The sequence below is a fragment of the Cervus elaphus genome, chromosome 27, assembly GCF_910594005.1.
Source record: "Cervus elaphus chromosome 27, mCerEla1.1, whole genome shotgun sequence".
NCBI lineage: Eukaryota > Metazoa > Chordata > Mammalia > Artiodactyla > Cervidae > Cervus > Cervus elaphus.
In genome coordinates, this window is record NC_057841.1 from 33,237,237 (window position 1) to 33,264,174 (window position 26,938).

The following is a 26,938-nucleotide window of genomic DNA, read 5'->3' on the forward strand; positions in this document are numbered from 1 at the left end:
ACCATATCAACCCCAAGTCTAAAACAGCTTTTAAAAAATATCGACTCAGTTTATATAAATAAATTATCATGAGATGTGACATTTTAGTGTTCAACTAAATATATTTTCTCAGAAAAAAGTTAGACCCTGCAAATTCCATTTTTATGAGATTACCATCCATTTTGGTTCCTCACAGGTGAAGTCCTATATCCAGTTTTAGAGAGAAGTAAGGTGTGCACCATACTTTCATGTTTTGTTCTTCAAGTAGAATCTCTGGTACAATAAAGCACAACTAGGGCAAAATGCATGTTCATTATTCTGAAAGCCTCTCTTAATTCATCACCCACTTTTCCAATGTAATAGTTTACTAGGTTATCAGTTGTAATGTAAATACTTGGTAAAAGCTCTGTTCTTGGTTGTACTCGCCCTCAGTATTAGCAGCACTAAAATTGATTTTGTGTTCTTTAGCATTTAAGGAGGGTTGGGGTATTACACGACTTTATGTCCACTTAATCCCAAGCATCTGTGTTCCAGGCACTGTGAGGCATGAGGACACAGACAGAGGCACAGGATATACCTCTTGTCCTAAAGGAAAACAATCAAGTTAGGAAATAAACACGCAACTGATTATAAACCAAACACTGGAGTTAGTGCTATAGCAAAGGAACAAATAAAAGGCTAAAGTGAAAGTCGCTCAATCGTGTCCAACTCTTTGCAACCCCAACTGCATACAGTCCATGGGATTTTCCAGGCCCATTTACTGGAGTGGGTAGCCTTTCCCTTCTCCAGGGAATCTTCCCAACACAGGGATCGAACCAGGGTCTCCTGCACTGCTGGCTGTTTATTTACCAACTGAGCTATGAGGGAAGCCAAAGGCTAAAGGAGCATAGAAAGAAGGGCAATTAATTCCGCAGGGAATGGGAAGTTGGATGGGGGGTGACACAAAGCCAGAGACATCACAGAAGGACCTGCATCTGAGCTAAGCTCTGAAGGATGAATAGAGTTTTGACGGGCAGGAAGGACATTATAGGATATTCCAGGAAGTAGAAGCATCATGCACAGGGAGTTGGAGGGGGAAGCCCAATTCCTGGCATAACTGGTCAGTGTTCTTAGGGTGTTTCAGGGATTGTAGCAGAAGATAGGTCATGACCAAGTCTTCCAGGGTCATCAGTTTCATATGAGGGAATGTGTATTTTAATCTTTAACAGGGATTAGACCACAAGGACGGAAAAACCATCTATAAAACTGATGAAATCTGTTGGGAGCCTATAGAAAATAACCCCAGGAAGAATTATCAAGTTGATGAACCAGGTCAGTGGCAGTGAGAAAGGAGAGGTCAGCTCTGAAAGGCCCTGTAGAGAGAACGGAATGGTCTGAGGTTGAGTGAATGGCAGGAGCTGATGAGTCTCAGGTTTTATGTCCAGTTGCCTGAGCAGGATAGCACTAAAGATAAGCAGTTTTGGAGGGGGATATAATGATTTAAATTAAGGACTTGTTTTGTGAAGTAGAAAATGCAGATATAGGTATTTCCAGTGGACCTAACACCTAGGTAGATTTTGGAGCTAAAGACGTAGGTCTCGGCATCATCTCTTTCCAGTGTTGGTGAACACTGAACACCACCAGTGTTGGTGAACACTGAGAGATAAAATCACCCATACAGAGCAGGAGGGTTATCTACCGTTAAGTGGTGTAATCTCTGTGTCTCTTGGTAAATATAAGATTGTCTTATTTATCCAGTGTTTATTTTTCTAATTTGAAGTTTAGTGTATATGTAACGGAGAACAGAAATCTGTTTCCTATACCAGAACTAATACCATAATAAAACTAATACATAACATTTATATAGCACTCCACAGTTTAGAGAGCCCTTTCATATGACATAAGGGCAGAGAACTGTTTGAGATCTCAGTGAAAAATCGTTATCAACAATGCCTTCCAGCCTCCCTTCTGAAACCTTGAACGCCGGTATTTTGTATGTTTCCTCCATTTCCTGCTGGCTCTGCATATGAAATTACTTAATCCTCACAACATTCCACATAAGCAGGCTCTGATCTCCACTTTACAGATGAGAAAGGCAGGGAGACTGATTGATCTGAAAAAATTAACATCCTTGAATGCATATTCCCTGTGGCTCAGTCAGTAAAGAGTCTGCCTGCAATGCAGGAGACCCAGGTTCAATTCCTGGGTCAGGAAGATCCCCTGGAGAAGGAAATGGCAACCCACTCCAATATTCTTGCATGAAGAATTCAATGGACAGAGGAGCCTGGTGGGCTACAGTCCATGGGGTCGCAAAGAGACACGACGGAGTGACTCATACACACACACATGCATATTCTATTAAGTGATAAATTAACCCAAACTTTCATAATAAAATTATCCCGTAAGTATTAGTTGTGTATTACTGGATAACAATTTACCCAAAACTTAGCAGTGGAGAACAGCAGCAGACATCTATCATGTCACAGTTTCTGTGGGGAACTCTGGAGTGGCTGATTGGGTGGTTCTGGGTCAGGGTCTCCCATAAAGTTATAGTCAAGGCGTCCTTCTGAGCTGCAGCCATGTGAAGGTTTGACTGGGGCTGCAGAAGGGGCTGCTCATTAGCCTGGCAAGTTGATGAAGTCTGCTGTCAGGAGGCCTCAGTTTCTCAATGGCTGCTAACTGGAAGCCTCAGTTGCTCATTGGCCATTCCGGAGGCCTTAATTCTTCATTGGCTATTAACTAGAGGCCTCAATTGCACATTGACTGTTCTGGAGTCCTCAGTTCCTCATTGGCTATTGGCAGGAGGTCTCAATTCGACATTGAATATTGACAGGAGGCCTCAGTTTTTTGCCACACAGGTCTCTCCTTAGGAAGGGTGTCCTCTTAACATATTATCTGGTTTCTCTCCCAGGAAGTAATCTGAGAGAGACCAAAACAGAAGCCATAATGTTTTTTGAGGCCCAGCCTTGGAAATCACATTATTTCTACAAAATCCTACTAGTTATACAAGTCAATCCAATTCACTGTGGGAGCAGATAACACAAGGATACAAATGCCTGGAGGAGGGAAGAAGATCACTGGGATCATCTTCGAGACTGTCTACCATAACCCGTAATTTACCTTCAGTACATTCATTGTGAGCTTTCAGGATTTATGACTCATACAAGTTAAAAACTCTCCAAAGAGAATAGTTTTTAATGCCTTTTTTAATTATTTTTTTAATAATTCAGGACTTTAATAACATTTTTTAAAAAATTCATGAAAATGTTTGAGGCCCCTAGTATACAAAAATTTATAATCTAAAATACATAGTGGCTTGCCCAATAAAAATCTTGAATGAGGAGATACCCCATCACACTTGGTAATGAATGAAACCTTTAAACGTGCTATTCATGCCATTATTCTGTTTGAATCATTGAAACAAATTGCATCAAACAAATCCTCTGGAAATCACTCAAATGAATAGAACATGAAATTAATCAGGATGCCAGTTAAATAAATTCTCCCCTTTGGGCAGCTACACAAGGGAAGGCTTGTGTGTTTTCCACCTTATAGTTTAAAGGCCTTATAGGAAGTTTACATGCAGCTTCCATAACCTCTCAGTAACCAGCTCTATCTATGAAAAGTTACTAACTGACAAGAAAGTGACGGCTAGAGGGGTAGACCTCACAGAATCAAGGCTCAACAGGGGCATTTACATACACCATTGCCCTGGTGCAAAGCTTCTGATCTAAGCTCATAAACATGCTAAGGTATCCCAGAAACCTGACTTAACTCCTGCTCAAATTATCACCCCATCTTACTCATGTTTGGCAAGTATCATGGACAAGTCATTTCCTCCTCAGCCTCATCTTCCTCATCACCCACTACTCTGCAAACCTTCACGGCCTCTCGTGTTCCCCACCCTCTCTCTGCTAAAACTTCTCTCTCACAGTCTTAACAACAACCTCGTGAATTCAGCCACATCGGATGCTGTTGGCAGCCCCACTCCATACTTCCTAAAACTTTATTTGTGGTACCTGACTCTGTTCAGTTGGTCTCGAGCTCTGCTTCCTCTGTCTTCTCATCCTCCATCACGAAGCACAAATCGCGTTTTTTGATTTCTTGGTCCCTGTTTTCAATCTGGTCCTCTGTTCTTTATATTTCTGCCTGTATATTTCTATTTCCCCTTTCAGCTCCAGCCACCTTCTTAAGATGGACATTTTCTGCATCTGTAATTTCAATTCCAGTTGCCCTCCCAAACTCCAAGTTCCCGTAGCACTTCAAACTCATTAAGCCTAAAACTGAACTCATCATTCCCATATCCCCATCATGTTTACTGTTTCCCTGAATTGCATCACCACACCCAGAGACACCTAGATAGCCATTCATTTTGACCTTTCCTTTTCCCTTGCACTTCACAGTTTGTAAACCCCTGGGGCCTTTGCACTTCACAGTTTGTAAACCCCTGGACCCTATGAGCTCTGCCTTCCTGACATCTCCTCTTTGCACCCATCACTTCCCTCCTCATTGTTCCCGCTGACATACTCAGCCCATTACCTCTTGCCCAACTTCTCAGATAGCCCTCCTCCTATACAAAACTCTTTTCATTTGAGTTCTTAAGGCAAGCCCTAAAGGTGAGCCTTCTTGCTCAAGTAGCCTTGTCCTATAAAACCCATAGGGCTTCCCAGGTGCCACTAGTGGTAAAGGACCTGCCTGCTAATGGGATTTCAGACAGTAAAGAGTCCACCTGCAATACGGGAAACCCTGTTTTGATCCCTAGGTCAGGAAGATCCCCTGGAGAAGGAAATGGCAACCCACACTAGTATTCTTGCCTGGAAAATCCCATGGATGGAGGAGCCTGGTGGGCTACAGTCCATAGGGTCGCAAAAAGTCAGACATGACTGAGCGACTTCACTTTCACTTTGCCAGTGTAGGAGATGTAAGAAACACATGTTCAGTGCCTGGGTTAGGAAGGTCCCCTGGAGGAAGGCATGGCAACCCACTCCAGTATTCTTGCCTGGAGAATCCCATAGACAGAGGAACCTGGACGGCTACAGTCCATGGGATCGCAGAGTCAAACACGACTGAAGTGATGTAGCATGCATGCATGCACAGAACCCATACTATTTCTTTTTTTTTTTTTTAGGTTTTATTCTTTTTTTTTTTTGTATTTTTTTTTTTATTAGTTGGAGGCTAATTACTTCACAACATTTCAGTGGGTTTTGTCATACATTGATATGAATCAGCCATAGAGTTACACGTATTCCCCATCCCGATCCCCCCTCCCACCTCCCTCTCCACCCGATTCCTCTGGGTCTTCCCAGTGCACCAGGCCCGAGCACTTGTCTCATGCATCCCACCTGGGCTGGTGATCTGTTTCACCATAGATAATATACATGCTGTTCTTTCGAAACATCCCACCCTCACCTTCTCCCACAGAGTTCAAAAGTCTGTTCTGTACTTCTGTGTCTCTTTTTCTGTTTTGCATATAGGGTTATCGTTACCATCTTTCTAAATTCCATATATATGTGTTAGTATGCTGTAATGGTCTTTATCTTTCTGGCTTACTTCACACTGTATAATGGGCTCCAGTTTCATCCATCTCATTAGAACTGATTCAAATGAATTCTTTTTAATGGCTGAGTAATATTCCATGGTGTATATGTACCACAGCTTCCTTATCCATTCATCTGCTGATGGGCATCTAGGTTGCTTCCATGTCCTGGCAATTATAAAACAGTGCTGCGATGAACATTGGGGTGCATGTGTCTCTTTCAGATCTGGTTTCCTCAGTGTGTATGCCCAGAAGTGGGATTGCTGGGTCATATGGCAGTTCTATTTCCAGTTTTTTAAGAAATCTCCACACTGTTTTCCATAGTGGCTGTACTAGTTTGCATTCCCACCAACAGTGTAAGAGGGTTCCCTTTTCTCCACACCCTCTCCAGCATTTATTGCTTGTAGACTTTTGGATAGCAGCCATCCTGACTGGTATGTAATGGTACCTCATTGTGGTTTTGATTTGCATTTCTCTGATAATGAGTGATGTTGAGCATCTTTTCATGTGTTTGTTAGCCATCTGTATGTCTTCTTTGGAGAAATGTCTGTTTAATTCTTTGGCCCATTTTTTGATTGGGTCATTTATTTTTCTGGAATTGAGCTTCAGGAGTTGCTTGTATATTTTTGAGATTAATCCTTTGTCTGTTTCTTCATTTGCTATTATTTTCTCTCAATCTGAGGGCTGTCTTTTCACCTTACTTATAGTTTCCTTTGTAGTGCAAAAGCTTTTAAGTTTCATTAGGTCCCATTTGTTTAGTTTTGCTTTTATTTCCAATATTCTGGGAGGTGGGTCGTAGAGGATCTTGCTGTGATTTATGTCGGACCTCGAATAGCCATACTATTTCTTTGGTCAAGAGTCAATCCTTTCCTCATTTAAAATTCCCCAAATGACATATATCTTCAAGGTTCACATCAAATACCGTTTTCTCCATAACTTCATGAGCACCGCTTTATTTCTTAAAGCTAATCATTTCACCCTCTAATATTTTAAACATTTATACCATGGACAGAGGAGCCTGGTGGGCTACAGTCCACAGCATCACAAAGTGTCAGACATAACTGAGCACACATGCATGCACGCACATACCCTTTGAGGGCACATCTTGTTTCATGTTATATTGTTTGTCCTTTATCTTCCCAAGTAGGTCATAAGAGGGCATGGTATTATCTTAGTTACTTGTTTACCCCCACATGGAACATGGGGATTTGTTCTATGGGTGGGGTTTGCACCCTTAATTTTACTGTAGAGTAAATGGCTCTAACAAGATTTTTTAAACCCAGCAGCATATTTAATGCATATTCATTAATTTTTGACTTTTGTAAATTGATTTGAAAATATTGTTCAGCCCTTTTCTCTGTGCCCAGTCATCTTGGGAAAAATGTTGAACATGGCTGACCTAGTGACTGTCTAGAAGTTGTGATAAACCGGGCTTCTGTCTTAGTTACATCATTTTCTCATGGCTGCATATTGCAACTGATCTGCCATTTCTTATTGCAGGGAGAGTAGAGAAGAGAAGAGAACAAAGAGCAACTCCAGGTAAGATGTTGACTAATTGGCCTTAGCTATATGTCATGTTTTTACTTCCACCCTGAGAAAAAAAACGATTTGCATTATAGTATTCAAAAACTCACTTTAAAAGTGTAATAGTTTATAAATCTAGACTTGATTGACTTTGAATTAATGAAAATAAATGGACACATTTTGCTTTTTCACTTTCATATAAGTCATGTCCTTTTCATCCTACCGTTCTATTCAAATGAAAATGAGATGGCATATTATTCAATTTTTCCATGATTACCTATTTAAAAAGTAAGGGTTGCAACCACCAGCTTCAAAATGGGAAGGTTGTAATTGTTGACAACTGTTTCATTTCCCTAAATATCTGTGAACCTCAATTATTTTTCTTGAAGTCATTTGTGTAGTTGATGTTTTTCAGGATGGTGTCAATTTCTTAGGCAAGAAGAGTCTTTACATTTTGGAGGAATTTTAAGATTTCTCCACTTCTAAATCCTAATATATATGCAGAAGTGAATGGTGCTTTGGCACAATGCCGTTGCACATAGTAGGGGCCAATATTTGCTGTCTGATACAGAAATACATTTTGACATTTCCATATTTTCATCACTTGGCTTTTGGTTTAAAGTCATGGAAGGTAAGATAAAGTTTCATTTGCCAAGTAAATATTTGCATAAGGGCAATCTTCCAGTTCCCAGTGCCCTAAAATTGTCAGTATTCACAGAGAATTCTAATTTGGCATGTATACCCATGCCCACCACTCATCCTAAGACTTTTTAACCATTATTTTATTTTTTTAATTGAGTGTTTTTTATTTTTATTTGTTGTTTTTGGCCACATCTTGCCACATGCGGGATCTCAGTTCCCTGACCGGGAATCTAACCCATGCACGCTACAGTGAAAGCATGGAGTCCTAAGCTCTGGACCACCAGGGAATTCCCACCTCCCTTGCTAAGTATTCACCAACATGTTACTCCCAAATACTGGCTTCTTTCAGCTTCCTTTTTTTTTCTTTTGATCTGGTAATGATGTGTTAATGTTATGCATGTTTGCAAACAATGGAGTCAACAGAAAGCCAAAATTTGTGTTAATCCAAAACCAAAAATGTTAAAGTAGTCTAAGCCCCTGTCTCTTTTCTCCTTCCCAATGTTAGTGTTCATCTCAGACACGATTTCCCTCTTAAATGTTATTGTTTGCATTCTCCCTGTGGCTCTTTTAAAACCTTATCATGAATGCCAAAAAAAAAGTGAAGTCAAGAAAGTGTTTGGTGTCCTCACAGATGTGACACCTCCATTATTGCTCCTTGGGGGAAAATTGTTTATACTGTTTCTGAACCGCTGTTGCTATGATCCTGTAGGTATGGGCTTAAAGAAACTTTATTGTTGAGATGAAAGCTAAATTGGGCAACGTGTTAAACCAGATGCCTCTTTAAGTCCCCTGTATGCTTGTGGAGTCTCATATGCTGTGTGACCAAGGGGACACAGAACTAGCAACAGAGACAAGAAAAGAATTCAGATTTCTTCATTTCTTCTTCTTCCCAGAGTGCCACCCTCCTAAGCTTTCTTTTCAAATCAAAGTACAATCACTTCAATGAAGTGTTAGCTTTCTTGGTTAGTAAAATATTTCTCAACAATTGGAAAGTCTTTTCAAGGCAAACACTGATCACCAGGGTTCTGAGGAAACCCCCTTCATTAATGGAGCTAACTTGTCTCAACTGATCCACAGCTTGTCAGTTATGTTCTGTTTCTATGAGAAGAAGGAAGAAACTTTCTATGAGAAAGTGAAGTCAAGGATAACCGACCCACAGAGCTCAAATAATTAGGGAAAATTTTTTGGCTCCTCATCATTTCAAAGAACACAAATCCTGCCCTCAGGAAATCTGCATTTGTAAAGACAGAGTTTTCAACACTGAGACATAACCATTGCCAGTGGGGCCATAAGTATAACCATGTTCAGTTTGTGGTTCTAGTCTGAATGTCTGCATCTTTGTAAAGCATGTGCCTGAGATACCAATAACATCATGGGCACCCCTGCTTCTTACTTCCTGCTTGGATTTCTTTGTATCCATTATCATTCATTCTGCTTAGATTCTATGTCCTGCCTGCTGAATTAGACAATACACCCTTTTGGTTGGGGCTTCCTTGGTGGCTCAGATGGTAAAGAATCTGCCTGCAATGTGGGAGACTTGGGTTCAATCCCTGGGTTGGGAAGATCCCCTGGAGGAGGGCTTGGCAACCCACTCTAGTATTCTTGTCTGAAGAATTCCATGGACGGAGGAGCCTGGTGGGCTGCAGTCCATGGGGTCAAGAGAGTTGGACACGACTGAGCATCTAAACACAACACAGCATCCTTTTGCTTATAGTGGGTCCATCTCCCAGCTGTGGGAGAGAGAATTTAGAAGAATAAATATGGTAGAGAAAAATAGGGAGTTCCAGGACCCTCAGTTTTTGAGTGACTGGTAATGGTAGTGGTTTAGTCGCTAAGTTGTCTGACTCCTCAACCCCTTGGACTGTAGCTCACCAGGCTCCTCTGTCAGTGGGGTTTCCAAGGCAAGAATGCTAGAAAGAAAGAAAGTGAAAGAGAAGTTGCTCAGTCGTGTCAAACTCTTTGGGACCCCATTGACTATAGCCTACCAGGCTCCTCCATCCATGGGATTCTCCAGGCGAGAATACTGGAGTGGGTTGCCATTTCCTTCTCCAGGGAATCTTCCCGACCCAGGGATCGAACCTGGGTCTCCCCCATTGCAGGTAGATGCTTTAACCTCTGAGCCACCAGGGAAGAATACTAGAGTGGGTTGCTATTTCCTCCTCCAGGGCATCTTCCTGGCCCAGGGATCCAGTCTGTGTCACATGCATTGCAGGTCGTCTCCTGCGCTGCAGCTGGATTCTTTACCACTAAGCCACCAGGGAAGCCCTGCTGAGCGAGTAACATTGGTTAATTCTTTGTTTAAAGAATCTTGCACTAAGATGGAAGTTACAGAGGTATGTTTTTACTCAGAAAAAAGAAATAACTTCCTAACAAGGGAACTTCTCCAGGACTGGGAAGAATGAACTTATGTGAGTAATACTTTACACAAGTTGGGCCATCACCTGCAAGGGTTTTTTTTTTAATAATAGTTTTTTTTTAAATTTTATTATTGGAGTCTAATTGCTTTACGATGCTGTATTAATTTCTGCTGTATGCAAGAGATGTTGATAAGAAATTCCTGAAGAGTTGGTTGGATCATTCCTAAGGTTCTCAATTTTGTGTCTGATTCTACTTACCATCAGTTCTTTATTAAAATAGCTCCACAATCTGCATATGGATCAACACTAAAAAAATTCCTAAATGGCTCATATTTCATTATATAACTGAATGAATCATGTTCCAAAGCTTGTTAGTTTAGACTGAGTTGTTTAGTAAAGACAGTGAAATAAAATTATTCTATAGTCCATTTAGCTTCTTTTGGGAGAAAGTTGTTTGTATCCTGATTGCAACCCTGGCTGTAGTTTCAAGTATGATGCTCTTTTTGATAAGCCAGGAATGAGTCACAAGAGAGTGTGGATAACCTGATACCATTTTTCAAAAGCTATGGTAAGCTTAGCCATTTTCAAAAGATAATTCAAAGCATATGCTTCTTGACATTGAATTTGGAAACCCATGTCAAATTCATAAAATGTGGCCAGCAACATCAAAGCTAAATTTGGCTGTTTGGGTTGGTAAAGAATATTAAAAATATATGGACGTGAAATGGCAAATAGAAAAATGTCAGGAGGCAAGTTCCCAAGATCAACAATTACCTATTTGTCCTGACCAAAAAAATAGAAAAAAATAACCAGCTATATTCCATAGATTTCTACATAAAAACTCGATGGAATGTGAAGTTACTTTTCTCTTAGGAGAAAAAAATCCCTTTTGAGGTTAGGAATTCTTGTTTTTTAAAAAGCAGCAACAAAAATACAAAGAATTCTTGCAGAGAAAAGTGCTTCATAAACTATTATTTAGAAAAAGAGATATTAGAAGGCTTACTAAGCTAGACTATCAAGAGACACCATCTGTTAAATAGATATTATTCCAGTTTTTCCAAAAAGGAGAACACTTTCAAATTCAGCTAAGTATTAAGAATAGTCCTAATGGACCAGAGAATGGAGTTATCAGTAGGGATGATAATGAGTGTTTCAAAATGACTTTGCATTCTTTTCATTTAAGATGATATTGTTGCTAAGTTGCTGAGTTGTGTCTGATTCTTTGTGACCCCATGGACTATAGTCACCAGCCCTCTCTGTCTATGAAATTTCCCAAGCAAGAATACTGGAGAGGGTGCCATTTCCTTCTCCGGGGTGTCTTCTCAACCCAGGGATCAAACTCATGTCTCCTACACTGGCGGGTGGATTCTGTACCATACAGCCTTGACATAATCCTTTTCCGATTTGGAACCAGTCTGTTGTTCCATGTCCAGTTCTAACTGTTGCTTCTTGACCTGCATACAGATTTCTCAGGAGGCAGGTCAGGTGGTCTGGTATTCCCATCTCTTGAAGAATTCCCCACAGTTTGTTGTGATCCACACAGATAAAGGCTTTGGTGTAGTCAATAAAACAAAAGTAGATATTTTTCTGGAACTCTCTTGCTTTTTTGATGATCCAATGGATGTTGGCAATTTGATCTCTGGTTCCTCTGTCTTTTCTAAATCCAGCTTGAACATCTGGAAGTTCACGGTTCACATACTGTTGAAACTTGGCTTGGAGAATTTTGAGCATTACTTTGCTGGCATGTAAGATGAGTGCAATTGTGCAGTAGTTTAAACATTCTTTGGCATTGCCCTTCTTTGGGACTGGAATGAAAACTGACCTTTTCCAGTCCTGTGGCCACTGCTGAGTTTTCCAAAATTGCTGGCATATTGAGTGCAGCACTTTCACAGCAACATCTTTTAGGATTTGAAATAGCTCAACTGGAATTCCATCACCTCCACTAGCTTTGTTTGTAGTGATGCTTCCTAAAGCCCATTTGACTTCACTTTCCAGGATGTCTGACTCTAGGTGAGTGATCACACCATCGTGGTTATCTGGATCATGAAGATATTTTTTGTATAGTTCTGTGTATTCTTGCCACCTCTTCTTAATATCTTCTGCTTCTGTTAGGTCCATGCCATTTCTGTCCTTTATTGGGCCCTTCTTTGCATGAAATGTTCCCTTGGTATCTCTAATTTTCTTGAAGAGTTCTCTAGTCTTTCCCATTCTATTGTTTTCCTCTGTCTTTGCATTGATCAATGAGGAAGGCTCTCTTATCTCTCCTTGCTATTCTTTGGAACTCTGCATTCAAATGGGTATATCTTTCCTTTTCTCCTTTGTCTTTAGCTTCTTTTCTTTTCCCAGCTATTTGCAAGTCCTCCTCAGACAACCATTTTGCCTTTTTGCATTTCTTTTTCTTGGGGATGGTCTTGATCACTGCCTCCTGTACAATGTCACGAACCTCCATCCATAGATTTTCAGGCTCTCAGTCTATAAGATCTAGTCCCTTGGATCTATTTGTCACTTCTACTATATAATTGTAAGCAATTTGATTTAGGTCATACCTGAATGGTCTAGTGTTTTTCCCTACTTTCTTCTATTTAAGTCTTAATTTTGCAATAAGGAGTTCATGATCTGAGCCACAGTCAGCTCCTGGCCTTGCTTTTGCTGACTGTAGAGAGCTTCTCCATCTTTGGCTGCAAAGAATATAATCAATCTGATCTCGGTTGGAAGAGGGTGTTTGCTGTGACCAGTGCGTTCTCTTGGCAAAACTCTGTTAGCCTTTGACCTGCTTTGTTTTGTACTCCAAGGCCAAATTCACCTGTTACTGCAGGTAGCTCTTGACTTCCTACTTTTGCATTCCAGTTCCCTATGATGAAAAGGACATCTTTATCTGGTGTTAGTTCTAGCAGGTCTTGTAGGTCTTCATAGAACCATTCAATTTCAGCTTCAGCATTACTGGATGGGGCATTGGATCACTGTGATACTGAATGGTTTGCCTTGGAAATGAACAGAGATCATTGTGTCATTTTTGAGATTGCACCCAAGTACTGCATTTTGGACTCTTTTGTTGACTATGGGGCCTACTTAATTTCTTCTAAGGGATTCTTACCCACAATAGTAGATATAATGGTCATCTGAATTAAATTCGCCCATTCCAGTCCATTTTAGTTCACTGATTCCTAAAATGTCAATGTTCACTCTTGCCATCTTCTGTTTGACCACTTCTAATTTACCTTGATTCATGGACCTAACATGCTAGGTTCCTATGCAATATTGCTCTTTATAGCATCAGACTTTACTTCCATCACCAGTCACACTTATGACATTAGAGCATCCCAAAAATTTAAGAATATTTTTTTTTCCTTTGCATAATTTGTGAAAAGTTACTGGTAAAGAACAGTGTTATTTTTCTCTCAACTCAAAGGTGAAGCTTATTATTGGAAATTCAGCAAATGGTAGAAAATCTGCTTTGCAAGCTCAGTTCTTGCTACTTACTCTTCAACTGGGCTTTTCACTTCTTTGAAATGTTCTAAAACAGCAATAGCATCTCATTTTTAAAACTTTTAAACATTCATTGGACATGCAGTCATTCAAATTTTAAAAATGTTAGATACTGAATAAATCCTTCTGTGTGGGAATAGCATGTTCACTTTCTTACAGGGTACTCAGCTATTGAATGCAAATTTTCAAGTGGATGCATATTTAGCATGATTTTTCTCTGCGCTGTTACTATTTTTGTAGTGCTTTTTGTCATAGTTCTTATACACTATCAAGAAACTCTCAAAAATAAGCATGAGGAGACCTAATTTGCCATTGTCTTAATTACTGGTGACCAACATTAAACATATGGAGTTATCAGCCAGATTATGTTGTGACAAATATGTTTTTAAGTGAACTGTCACTCTTGAAAAGTCTACATTTCTTGGATTTTAATATTTTATAATATTCTACATGTTTTATTCTCACTTTGAGAATCAGTATTCTGGTTAGAATCAAGGTTGAAAATGCATATCATCCTAACTTGTTCAGAGTTTACCAAAGCTCTCATCATTTAATAATACTATATTGCATATTTGAAGTTTGCTAAGAGAGTAGAGGGCTTCCCTGGTAGCTCAGTGGTAAAGAATGCTCATGGGTAAAGAATGCTGTAGGTTTGATCCCTGGGTCGGGAAGATCCCCTGGAGGAGGAAATGACAACCCACTCTAGTATTCTTGCCTGGGAAATCCCATGAATGGAGGAGCCTGGCAGCCTACGTCCATGGGGTAGCAAAGAGTCAGACATGACTTAGCGACTAAACAGCAAAACAACCACCACAACAACAAAAGAGAGTAGATCTAAAAGTTCTCATCACAAGGAAAAAAGAAAAAAAAAAAAACTATGTGCAGTGACAAATGTTAAGTAGACTTATTGTGGTAATCATTTTGCTATATATATAAATATTGAATCTTTATGTTGTACAGTTAAAACTAATATAATGCTAATGTCAATTAGATCTCAATTAAAAAAAAACTCATATCTTGATTCCATCTCATTTGGCACCACAAAGGGGCCAGAGAATAAATCTGGGGAAGTGTTTATAAGTTGATACATTCAATTTGCTAAACATTTTTGCAGTCCAGGCTTTGTGCTTGATATGGGGGATGCAGTGGTGAATAAGATATAGCATTAGTGTTTCAATTCATTCACTTTCAGCTGAGTGAGAAAAACAGTTGCATAGAGATGATTATAATCCAGTATGCTGCTGCTAAGTCACTTCAGTCGTGTCCAACTCTGTGCGACCCCATAGACGGCAGCCCACCAGGCTCCTCTGTCCCTGGGATTCTCCAGGCAAGAACACTGGAGTGGGTTGCCATTTCCTTCTCCAATGCATGCATGCATGCTAAGTCGCTTCAGTCGTGTCCAATTCTGTGCGACCCTGTAGACTGCAGCCCTCCAGGCTCCTCTGTCCAAAGGATTTCCCAGGCAAGAATACTGGAGTGGGTTGCCATTTCCTTCTCCAAATCCAGTATGAAGCTTGCCTTTTAGAGAATCACATACTATGTGTTATGAGGATTTCAAAGAAGGGTTCATGGAACAGGGGAGATTTGAGCTGGTATTTAAAGAAATAATTGGAATTCACTAGGTGGAAAAGGGGGAAGGGCTGGCTTTCCAGGGAGACAAAGACAAGAAGAAGGATGGCCTCTTGAGGGAAGATTTGTGGTTAAATAAGACTGGATGCAGTACAGTAACAGACAAAGGCAAGCAATGTGGTCAGAAAAGTAAGCATGAGATAGAGAGAACAAGGGCCATTTTGCCCTTCCATGGAGTTTGGACTTTATGCAGCAGGTATGGGGAGCTGATGAAGGGCAAGGCATTACATAGTCTATTTGCATTTTATAAAAATCCTCCAGAGGAAGTCTGGATCAGAAGGAGAATTGACTGGAGACAGCAAAATCAGGAAGTGTATCACTTTAATTATAAGAATGGAAGGATGAAGGTCTGTGGGGTCTTGACTAAGACAGTGTCATTAGCGAGGAATCTAAGGAAATGAATGCAGATACATTTACAAGATAGAATTGGCCTGTTTGGTTGGATATGGGAGATAGAGGAAGTTGACTCCTAGGTTTCCAGCCTGAGAATTAAGATGAATAATGCATCCTGTGTGGGGAACACAGGAGGAGGGACAGGTCTGGTGGGGAAAATGATAAATTGAGTTATGTCTTTGTTGATTGTAGTGTGATCTATGAGATATGAAGGCAGAAATGTCAAGAATGCTAAATAAGCAGCAGGCATTCCAAGACTGGAACTCCAGAGAGAGGTCTGAGACATAGGCTTGCCTTTCAAGCCGTCAGTACCTGGATGAGAGTTGGAGCCCTGGTTATGAACAAGCTGCCCAAAGGGAAACGAGGGTGTAAGAAGAAAAGAGGTAGGAGCGAGTCCTTGGTAAATCCCTAACATAAGCAAAGAACACAGTGAAAGAAGCCAGAGGCTAGAGCCTAAGAAAGATCTGTCAGTGTTGTCTTGTGAGAATCAACAGGATCCCCTATCTCTGAATCCAAGAGAAGGAGAAAGACAGAAGAAATTGGTCAAGCATGTGAAATGCCACAGAGCAGTTAAATAAAATGAGCACTTGGAAAATGTTCATTGGATTTGGGAGAAAAAAATCTGGTTACCACAAAGAAATTACTTTTCAGGAGTTCTGTTAGTGAAATCCAGGTAGCAATGGGTTGAGTGAGGGAGTAGAGAAAAAAACGAGAACAAATACTTGTTCTTTTGAAGAATTTGCCTTCAAAAAGGAGCAGGGAGAGAGACAGAATCATGAAGTTATACGGCAGGGAATCCATGTTTACTGAGACCTTCTAGTTCAGGCTCTGCACTCACTGCCTTTTACTTTACCCTCAAAATGGCCCTGTAAACTCTGTTATGGTCAGCATTTTAAAAATGAGAAAACCAAGATGTAGAGAAGTTAAATAACTAGCCTTTGACCCCATGTGTTAACTGGTGGAGCCAGAAATGACCTCCAAACAGTGGATTGCTAGAAGCAGCTTGAGTTATGTGGGGACATACCTGGAGAGAACTGGTTTGTACATATCTTTTTCCCACTCTGTGCTCAGGGAGATCATGTAGATAGCTTCAGCTGGCCACAGTAAGCATTTACACCACGGTAACTGGCAAACCAGGGTTGGTTGATTCGTTTGCTTATTCCTGGAGAATCAGCTGCTAAACTCTGACAAGCACAGTCCTGGGTCTCTGTCTTACTGACAGCAAAGGCCCATTTCCTACTGCCCAGCATACATGACTTGCCCAAGGTCACTTGGTTAACTCACAAGCAAGAGTTGAGACTTTAACCCAGAATGGTGATCCGCATCCAGCCTGATACAGGCCCAGGGCTTTGATGAAAAAATAAACAAGGTATTCATTTCTCATGTTCACTGCCCAAACAGCCCAAGTTGGTATCAAGGATGTCTCATGTTTATCCGTCTTCTAATTCTAAACTACCAGTCTTCTGCTTTATCCTCCCAGGTGATCCATCTCTGGATCACCTTTTTTTTTTTTTTAATTTATTTTTTTTTATTTTTATTTTTTTATTAGTTGGAGGCTAATTACTTCACAACATTTCAGTGGGTTTTGTCATACATTGATATGAATCAGCCATAGAGTTACACGTATTCCCCATCCCGATCCCCCCTCCCACCTCCCTCTCCACCCGATTCCTCTGGGTCTTCCCAGTGCACCAGGCCCGAGCACTTGTCTCATGCATCCCACCTGGGCTGGTGATCTGTTTCACCATAGATAATATACATGCTGTTCTTTCGAAACATCCCACCCTCACCTTCTCCCACAGAGTTCAAAAGTCTGTTCTGTACTTCTGTGTCTCTTTTTCTGTTTTGCATATAGGGTTATCGTTACCATCTTTCTAAATTCCATATATATGTGTTAGTATGCTGTAATGGTCTTTATCTTTCTGGCTTACTTCACACTGTATAATGGGCTCCAGTTTCATCCATCTCATTAGAACTGATTCAAATGAATTCTTTTTAATGGCTGAGTAATATTCCATGGTGTATATGTACCACAGCTTCCTTATCCATTCATCTGCTGATGGGCATCTAGGTTGCTTCCATGTCCTGGCTATTATAAACAGTGCTGCGATGAACATTGGGGTGCACGTGTCTCTTTCAGATCTGGTTTCCTCAGTGTGTATGCCCCCTAACCCTAATTGTCAAAATGGCTGTTCTACCCAAAGCAATCTATAGATTCAATGCAATCCCTATCAAGCTACCAACGGTATTTTTCACAGAACTAGAACAAATAATTTCTCAATTTGTATGGAAATACAAAAAACCTCGAATAGCCAAAGTAATCTTGAGAAGGAAGAATGGAACTGGAGGAATCAACCTGCCTGACTTCAGGCTCTACTACAAAGCCACAGTCATCAAGACAGTATGGTACTGGCACAAAGACAGAAATATAGATCAGTGGAACAGAATAGAAAGCCCAGAGATAAATCCACGAACCTATGGACACCTTATCTTTGACAAAGGAGGCAAGGATATACAATGAAAAAAAGACAACCTCTTTAACAAGTGGTGCTGGGAAAACTGGTCAACCACTTGTAAAAGAATGAAACTAGAACACTTTCTAACACCATACACAAAAATAAACTCAAAATGGATTAAAGATCTAAATGTAAGACCAGAAACTATAAAACTCCTAGTGGATCACCTTTTTAAACAACTTTCCTGAAGCACTGGCTTCCTGAACTATGTTAACGAAAGCTATTTTAAAAAATAACCAACCTTCCCTGGGTTTATGGTTTCAGAACAATATTTATCATCAAGTGAAATAATGTATCTTAAATGTATTTTTCCATCCAGAAAATGGAAGATGGACACACCGGCTATTCATTAAAAGGAAACCTGAAGAGTTTAAAACAGGCTTCACTTTCCAGCTAGTTGAATTTATGATAGAGAATGAATAACAAAACAGCTGTGCTGCTTTATTCTGAAAATCCCTAAATTTCTTTTTTATAACACTACATTTAAAACAGAATGTGTATGCAAATTAGACAAATCTGAAATGATAAATAGCTAATATGGGAGAAATTGCATCACCCTTCATGGTCAAAGTGCAGGTATAAAAACCTCTCTCTGAAATTCCCTCTGTGGATTTATTTTGGATTGCTATTATGGTGCACAGAGGAAGATTTATTTGCATACAATTGAGACTGGAAACGTGGTTTCTTTAGGTGATGGGGGAGAAATATCCTCTTTAGCTGCATCAAAATAAAGCAGCATGGCTCACTGTAGAACGGAAGAAGAACTTTCATCTGGGCTGATTCTTGAACAACCTAAGTGTTCCTTTCATCCAGAAGAGGAAATGAAGAAAAGTTTTGTAATTTTGTTAGCCAAAAATTATTTCGCTCTTTCATCTTAAACATTCTGTAGGAAAGCCCACGGGGAATTGCCAATTAAAATGGAAAGAGACTCAAGTAAAAATAGACTTTCAGGAGTTATATGATAGAGCTCATTAAGGCAGTGTAAGCCAAAGCCATTCTCAATAAAATTAGGCTCATGCTAGTTTGAATTTATTGTGGAAGTTGTGTCAAAGGGCATCCGAGGTGTGTCTATTAGTCAGTATAATAGTAATTACGCTTTCATCTGACCCGATTTGCTCCATTCCCGAGCATTCTAGGTCCGTGCATATTTTGATTAGTTACAGCTGGCACTCATACTGGCAGAGGATTAAACATGCCCACAGCAATAGAGTATAGGTGATCCTGAGGGTTTCTTGTTAAAGGAGTCTTAAGTCATACCTGATTTTCCCACAGAGAAAACAATGAACTTGTATTTCTAACCAAAAGAACAGATGCCCAACTTTTTTTTTTTTTCATAGAAATGATCACAAACATTTTAATCAGCTGTGAGTGATATACTTGTATGCTCTGTCACTGAAAACCACCTACAGGGAACATAGTCATTTGAGCTGAGTAATACAGTAATCAATCGTATAAATTGTCCTACTATCTCACTGAAAATTCCCTGATAAGAGGATTTGAAGGGCAGGAGAGAAGCCAGGAGACTCTAAGGAAACAAGAAACGCCTGCAGACGGCTCACCCCAGAAGTGAGGTTATGACTTGAGTGGCTATTGCCGGGACTCTGAGAGAGGCAAAGCCTGGTTTGAAGTAAAGAGAACCGGGAAGGGAGGTAGATGTTGGGGAGAACCAGAGCCCGGGGGACTCTTTTAGAAACAGCTAAGTAATCTGATCAACTCATTTATACTGAGGAGCTAATGAAGGGCCATGAATTACTACATGACTGATTCCAGAAAAAAGAATTAAATCTTGTTCCATGTGATCATCAGTGTCTTGGCTTTCATTTGAACCATTTATAGATGATGATCCTGACCACGGCCCATGGTATTTGTTCCAACATCTTTATCTTGTTTGAGTCCTCACAGACTGTCTCTTGAATCTGTCTATCTTTGCTGACCTGCATTTGCTTATACATCTTCACCATGGAGTTATTAATGAAGTGAAAGTGTTAGTGGCTCAGTCGAGTCTGACTCTCTGTAACCCCATGGACTGCAGCTCACCAGGCTCCTCTGTCCTCCACTATCTTCCAGAGTTTGCTCAAATTCATGTCCATGGAATCGATGATGCTATCTCACTGTCTCATCCTCTGCTGCTCCCTTCTTCTTTTGCCTTCAGTCTTTCCTAGCATCGGGGTCTTTTCCAGTGAGTCACAATACCTAGAAACTCACTAAATCTTACATCCCAGAAGATTCTACATTCTATCTCTATGAATTTGATCACTCTAGGTGCCTCATATAAATGGAATTATACAGTGTCTTTTTGCAACTGGTTTATTTCACTTAGCATAATATCTTCAAGGTACATCTATGCTGCAGGATATGTCAGGGTTTTCTTGCCTTTTAAGGCTGAATACTATTCAATGTGTATAAGGAATTTTGTTTATCCATTCATCCATCAACAGGCACTTGGGTTGCTTCCACCTTTTGGCTATTCTGAATAATGCTACTATGAACATGAGTGTATAAATATCTCTTCAAGACTGCATTTTCATTTCTTTTGAGTATATACCTAAAGATAAAATTGTTGGATCATATGGTTCAGTTCAGTTCAGTCACTCAGTCATGTCCGACTCTTTGCGACCCCATGGACTGCAGCACGCCAGGCTTCCCTGTCCATCACCAACTCCTGGATCTTTCTCAAACTCATGTCCATCAAGTCAGTGATTGCATCCAACCATCTCATCCTCTATTGTCCCCTTCTCCTCCTGCCCTCAATCTTTCCCTGCATCAGGGTCTTTTCCAATGAGTCAGTTCTTCACATCACGTGGTCAGAGTATTGAAGTTTCAGCTTCAGAATCAGTCCTTCCAATGAATATTCAGGACTGATTTCCTTTAGGATGGACTGGTTGGATCTCCTTTCTGTCCAAGGGACTCTCAAGAGTCTTCTCAAAAACCACAGTTCAAAAGCATCAATTATTTGGCATTCAGTTCTCTTTATGGTCCAACTGTCACATCCATACATGACTACTGAAAAAACTTTTATAGCTTTGACTACACGGACCTTTTTTGGCAGAGTAATGTTTCTGCTTTTTAATGTGCTATCGAGGTTGGTTATAGCTTTTCTTCCAAGGAGCAAACATCTTTTAATTTCATGGCTGCAGTCACCATCTGCAGTGATTTTGGAGCCCCCCAAAATAAAGTCTGTTGCTGTTTCCATTGTTTCCCCATCTATTTGCCATGATATGATAGGACCGGATGCCATGATCTTAGTTTTCTGAATGTTGAATTTTAAGCCTATTTTTCACTCTCCTCTTTCACTTTCATCAAAAGGGTCTTTAGTTCTTCTTCACTTTCTGCCATAAGGGTGGTGTCAGCTGTATATCTGAGGTTATTGATATTTCTCCTGGCAATCTTGAATCCAGCTTGTGCTTCATCCAGCCCAGCATTTCACATGATGTACTTTGCATATAAATTAAATAAGCAGTGACAGTGTGCAGCCTTGATGTACTCTTTTCCCAGTTTGGAACCAGTCTGTTGTTCCATGTCCAGTTCTAACTGTTGCTTCTTGACCTGCATACAGATTTCTCAGGAGGCAGGTAAGATGGTCTAGTATTCCCATCTCTTGCAGAATTTTCCACAGTTCATTGTGATCGTAGGGTACCCTATAAGATTTTAACTTAGGCAGAGAAAATTATTAGATTTGTAAGATTCTCTAGGCTTCACAGTTATTTGTTTGCTTATTTGGTTTTCTTCCCTCTCTCTTGCTTTCTTCTAGATTAGTCCTATCCATTAGAAATATAATTCAAACCATAGATATAAATTCAAACTTTTGAATAGCCACATTTTAAAGAGTAAAAGGAAATAGATGAGGTTAATTTAAAAATATGTCATTTAACTTAGTATTTTAATAATATTATCATTTGAACATGTAATCAATATTAAAATAAATGTGATGTTAGAAACTATACATTTGCCAGGCATACAATGAAAATTAATAGATCATATGATACAAAAGGAAAAATGTAGTCCCACCAAAACAACAAAGTGTGTTTAATAGAAAACTGTTGTACACTGCTTTGATTTAATTTTTTTGTTATGGTATAGTTGATTTTCAATGTTGTGTTAGTTTCTGCTGTATAGCAAAGTGTATTGGTTATATAGAAATTCAATCTTTTTTAGATTCTTTTCCCATAGGTCATTACAAAATATTGAGAAGAGCTCCCTGTGCTATATAGTAGGTCATTATTATTAGTGTTACCTATTTTATATATACTAGTGTGTTTTTGTCAATACCAGTTTCCCAATTTGGCTTAAAACTCAGCATCCAGAAAACTAAGATCATGGCATCCAGTCCCATCACTTCATTGCAAATAGGTGGGGAAACAATGGAAACAGTGACAGATTTTATTTTCTTGGGCTTCAAAATCACTGCAGATGGTGACTGCAGCCATGAAATTAAAAGACACTTGCTCCTTGGAAGAAAAGCTATGACCAACCTAGACAGCATGTTAAAAAGCAGAGACATTACTTAACTAACAAAGGTCTGTCTAGTCAAAGCTATGGTTTTTCCGGTAGTCATGTATGGATGTGAGAGTTGGACAATAAAGAAAACTGAGTGCCAAAGAATTGATGCTTTCTGCTTTTGAACTGTGGTGTTGGAGAAGACTCTTGAGAGTCCCTTGGACTGCAAGGAGATCCAACCAGTCCATCCTAAAGGAAATCAGTCCTGAATATTCATTGGAAGGACTGATGCTGAAGCTGAAACTCCACTACTTCGGCCACTTGATGTGAAGAGCTGATTCATTGGAAAAGACCCTGATGCTGGGAAAGAATGAAGGCAGGAGGAGAAGGGGACGACAGAGGATGAGATGGTTGGATGGCATCACCGACTTGATGGATGTGAGTTTGAGAAAGCTCCGGGAACTGGTGATGGACGGGAGGCCTGGCATGCTGCAGTTCATGGGGTTGCAAAGAGTCGGACACAACTGAGAAACTGAACTGTCTCCCAATTTATTCCCTTACCCTTTCCCCACTGCATAACCATAAGTTTGTTTTCTACATCTGTTTTGTAAATAAGTTCGTTAGTACCACTGTTTAGATTCCACATATAAGTGATATCATATGATATTTACCTTTCTTTGTCTGACTTATTTCACTCAATATGACAGTCTCTGGGCCCATCCATGTTGCTGCAAGTAGCATTATTTTGTTCTTTTTTAATGGCTGAGTAATATTCCATTGTATATATGCACCACATCTCTTTTATCCATTCCTCCATTAATGAACATTTAGGTTGCTTCCTTGCCATGGCTATTGGAAATAGTGCTGCAATGACACTGTGGCACATGTATCTTTTTGAATTATGGTTTTCTCCAGATATATGCCCGAGTGGGATTGCAGGCTCATATGATAGATTTATTCTTAATTTTTTAAGGAACCTCCATACTGTTATCCATAGTGATTGTACCAATTTACATTCCCATGTAGGAATGTAACAGTGTAAGAGGCTTTCCTTTTCTCCACGCACTTTCCAGCATATATTGTTTGTAGATTTGTTGGTGATGGCCATTTTGACTGTTGTGAGGTGATGCCTCATTGTAGTTTTGATTTGCTTTTCTCTAATATTGATGTTGAGCATCTTTTCATTCAGCTTTAAGTTAGAATTCAGGTTAATTAAAATTTACAATTCAGTTCCTAAGTTGTAGGAAGCACACAGCAGGTGTTCAATAGTCACATGTGGCCGGGGCGACCACGGGAGACGGTGCAGAGCGGAGCATTTCATCATCATGGGGGTTCTGGTGGACAGCACTGCTCTAGGCCCCGTTGTCCTTGAGGCTGAGGCACTTGGTTATCTTTTTATCAGTGTAGCCTTATCACCTGGTGCTAGTAAGTGCTGAATATGTATTTGTTGGGTGAGCTCCTGCATGTATTTATTTTTTTTTTTTTTCCTACATGTATTTAGCAAGCTCCCCATTGTTGAATACTTTCCATCTACACAGCACTGTCATGGCCCTGGGGTCCCACTGAGGGAGCCTGGATCAGCAGCAAGCCCTGTCCTGCAATGCCTGTGCAGAGACTAAGATCCTTGCTGGTGCTAGGTTCTATTTGTTTGGTTTCTGAGCTAGGTTTTTGGATGAAATGGGAAAATGTATTGAGAACAAAGACAGAGGTTGCTTGTATGGTTCTGTTTTGTTCCTGGGACCTCCCACAGGACCTGAAAGAAGTCAATATTTCATTCTTGAAGAAGCAAATGAAGGAACATGTGCCCTTGTTAAATTATCACACACTGAAAATGGCTCTGTGAGTTTCCAAAGGAAGGAGGTCCCTGAGAATGATGGGAAGGGGAGGGCAAGAGAAAACCGGAAAAATGGAAGCACACAGAAGAAGGATATGAGAACCTTACACAGTGCATTGTACACTGTGTGAGTACAATAAGTACACTGGGAAGTGCAGGGGATTGTCTATAGCCAACCTCGATCCATGAGCATTTCCTTATCCATAAATTAAAGCACAGATTTCATTAGTTCTGCATATAAATTTCTGCATCCTGATTCCATTTGGAAGTGAAGTCATTCATTTATTCATTCATTTGTTAAAGAACTATTAAAAGAATATTTATTACTTATGACTCTGAGTTAAGGGCAAAGCACTGGAGCTGTTTTTCAGTTGGAGAGAAATCTCACACTTTAAAAAAAAAAAATTATTTGTTTTGATTGTTTGGGGGAAGTAGAGGGGTGGGATGGTATTTTCTGAATTTTGTCTTCAGGTCCATGATAGATGAATCTTGATTGCCTTTCAGTTCAGTTCAGTCACCCTGTTTGTCTGACTCTTTGCCACCCAATGGACTACAGCATGCCAGGCCTCCCTGCCCATCACCAACTCCTGGAGTCTACCCAAACTCATGTCCATTGAGTCAGTGATGCCATCCAACCATCTCATCCTCTGTCATCCCCTTCTCCTCATGCCCTCAATCTTTCCTTGCATCAGGGTCTTTTCATATGAGTCAGCTCTTCACATGAGGTGGCCAAAGTATTGGAGTTTCAGCTTCAGCATCAGTCATTGCAATGAACAGCCAGGACTGATCTCCTTTAGGATGGACTGGTTGGATCTCCTTGCAGTCCAAGGGACTCTCAAGAGTCTTCTACAACACCACAGTTCAAAAGCATCAATTCTTCAGCGCTCAGCTTTCTTTACAGTCCAACTCTCACATCCATACCTGACTAATGGAAAAACCATAGCCTTAACTAGATGGACCTTTGTTAGCAAAGTAATGTGTCTGCTTTTTAATATGCTGTCTAGCTTGGTCATAACTTCCCTTCCAAGGAGTAAGCATCTTTTAATTTCATGGCTGCAGTCACCATCTGCAGTGATTTTGGAGCCCAAAAATATAAAGTCAGCCACTGTTTCCCCATCTATTTGCCACGAAGTGATGGGACCGGGTGTCATGATCTTAGTTTACTGAATGTTGAGCTTTAAGCCAACTTTTTCACTCTCCTCTTTCACTTTCATCAAGAGGCTCTTTAGTTCTTCTTCACTTTCTGCCATAAGGGTGGTGTCATCTGCGTATCTGAGGTTATTGATATTTCTCCTGGCAATCTTGATTCCAGCTTGTGCTTCTTCCAGCCCAGATTTCTCATGATGTACTCTGCATATAAGTTAAATAAGCAGGGTGACAATTTACAGGCTTGATATACTCCTTTTCGTATTTGAAACCAGTCTGTTGTTCCATGTCCAGTTCTAACTATTGCTTCCTGACCTGCATATAGGTTTCTCAAGAGGCAGGTCAGGTGGTCTAGTATTCCCATCTCTTTCAGAATTTTCCTCAGTTTATTGTGATCCACACAGTCAAAAGCTTTGGCATAGTCAGTAAAGCAGAAATAGATGTTTTTCTGGAACTCTCGTGCTTTTTCAGTGATCCAGCGGATGTTGGCAATTTGATCTCTGGTTCCTCTGCCTTTTCTAAAACTAGCTTGAACATCTGGAAGTTCGCGGTTCATGTAATGCTGAAGCCTGGCTTGGAGAATGTTGAGCATTACTTTACTAGTGTCTGAGATGAATGCAATTGTGTGGTAGTTTGAGCATTCTTTGGCATTTCCTTTCTTTGAGATTGGAATGAAAACTGACCTTTTCCAGTCCTGTGGCCACTGCTGAGTTTCTCAAAATTGCTGGCATATTGAGTGCAGCACTTTCACAGCATCATCTTTCAGGATTTGAAATAGCTCAGCTGGGGTTCCATTACCTCCACTAGCTTTGTTTGTAGTGATGCTTCCTAAGGCCCACTTGACTTCACATTCCAGGATGTCTGGCTCTAGGTGAGTGATCACACCATCGTGATTATCTGGGTCATGAAGATCTTTTATGTATAGTTCTTTTGTGTATTCTTGCCACCTCTTCTTAATATCTTCTGCTTCTGTTAGGTCCATACCATTTCTGTCCTTTACTGAGCCCATCTTTGCATGAAATGTTTGCATTGATTGCCTTGGAGTGAGTCTATTTGCCTAAAGAGATAACAAATATTATAATACCTTTTCAGGTCACTGCAACATTAAAAACAAAGCACAAAAAGCAGTATTTCTTTGATAATTCTGTCTTTATGGTGCTTGTTGATTTTCAGCATTCTGCTGTTACCTTCTAAATGCATGTAAATACAAGGGAAAAAATACAGTTTTAATAAACAATTCCTCTCCTACCTGCCTCTGTGGGGTTGGAAATGGGAATCCACATTTAGAAATAATTGGGGAATTGGACTGAAAAGAGATTCAGGATGTCATTAACATTTATCTCACACCTTTAACACTATTCTCTGTTGCATCTCTTTTAATTGCAATCAAGCACATTTATCAGTAAATTTTTTTGCCATTATTATAGGGGCCTCTGCACTTTAGAAAATAATAGGATATGAGTGACAGTCTCTGTCATGG

At 40.1% G+C, this 26,938-nt stretch overlaps 1 protein-coding gene across 1 annotated transcript in view; it reads left to right on the forward strand.

The window, feature by feature from the left end:
- The window catches only part of CHST9 (carbohydrate sulfotransferase 9), a 285,080-nt gene that overhangs the window by 126,669 nt on the left and 131,473 nt on the right, over window positions 1-26,938 (forward strand). Inside the window, exon 3 of the mRNA XM_043889202.1 lies at window positions 6,995-7,033. Within this exon, the coding sequence (XP_043745137.1) occupies window positions 6,995-7,033 (39 nt within the window). The remainder of the gene's footprint in view (window positions 1-6,994; window positions 7,034-26,938) is intronic.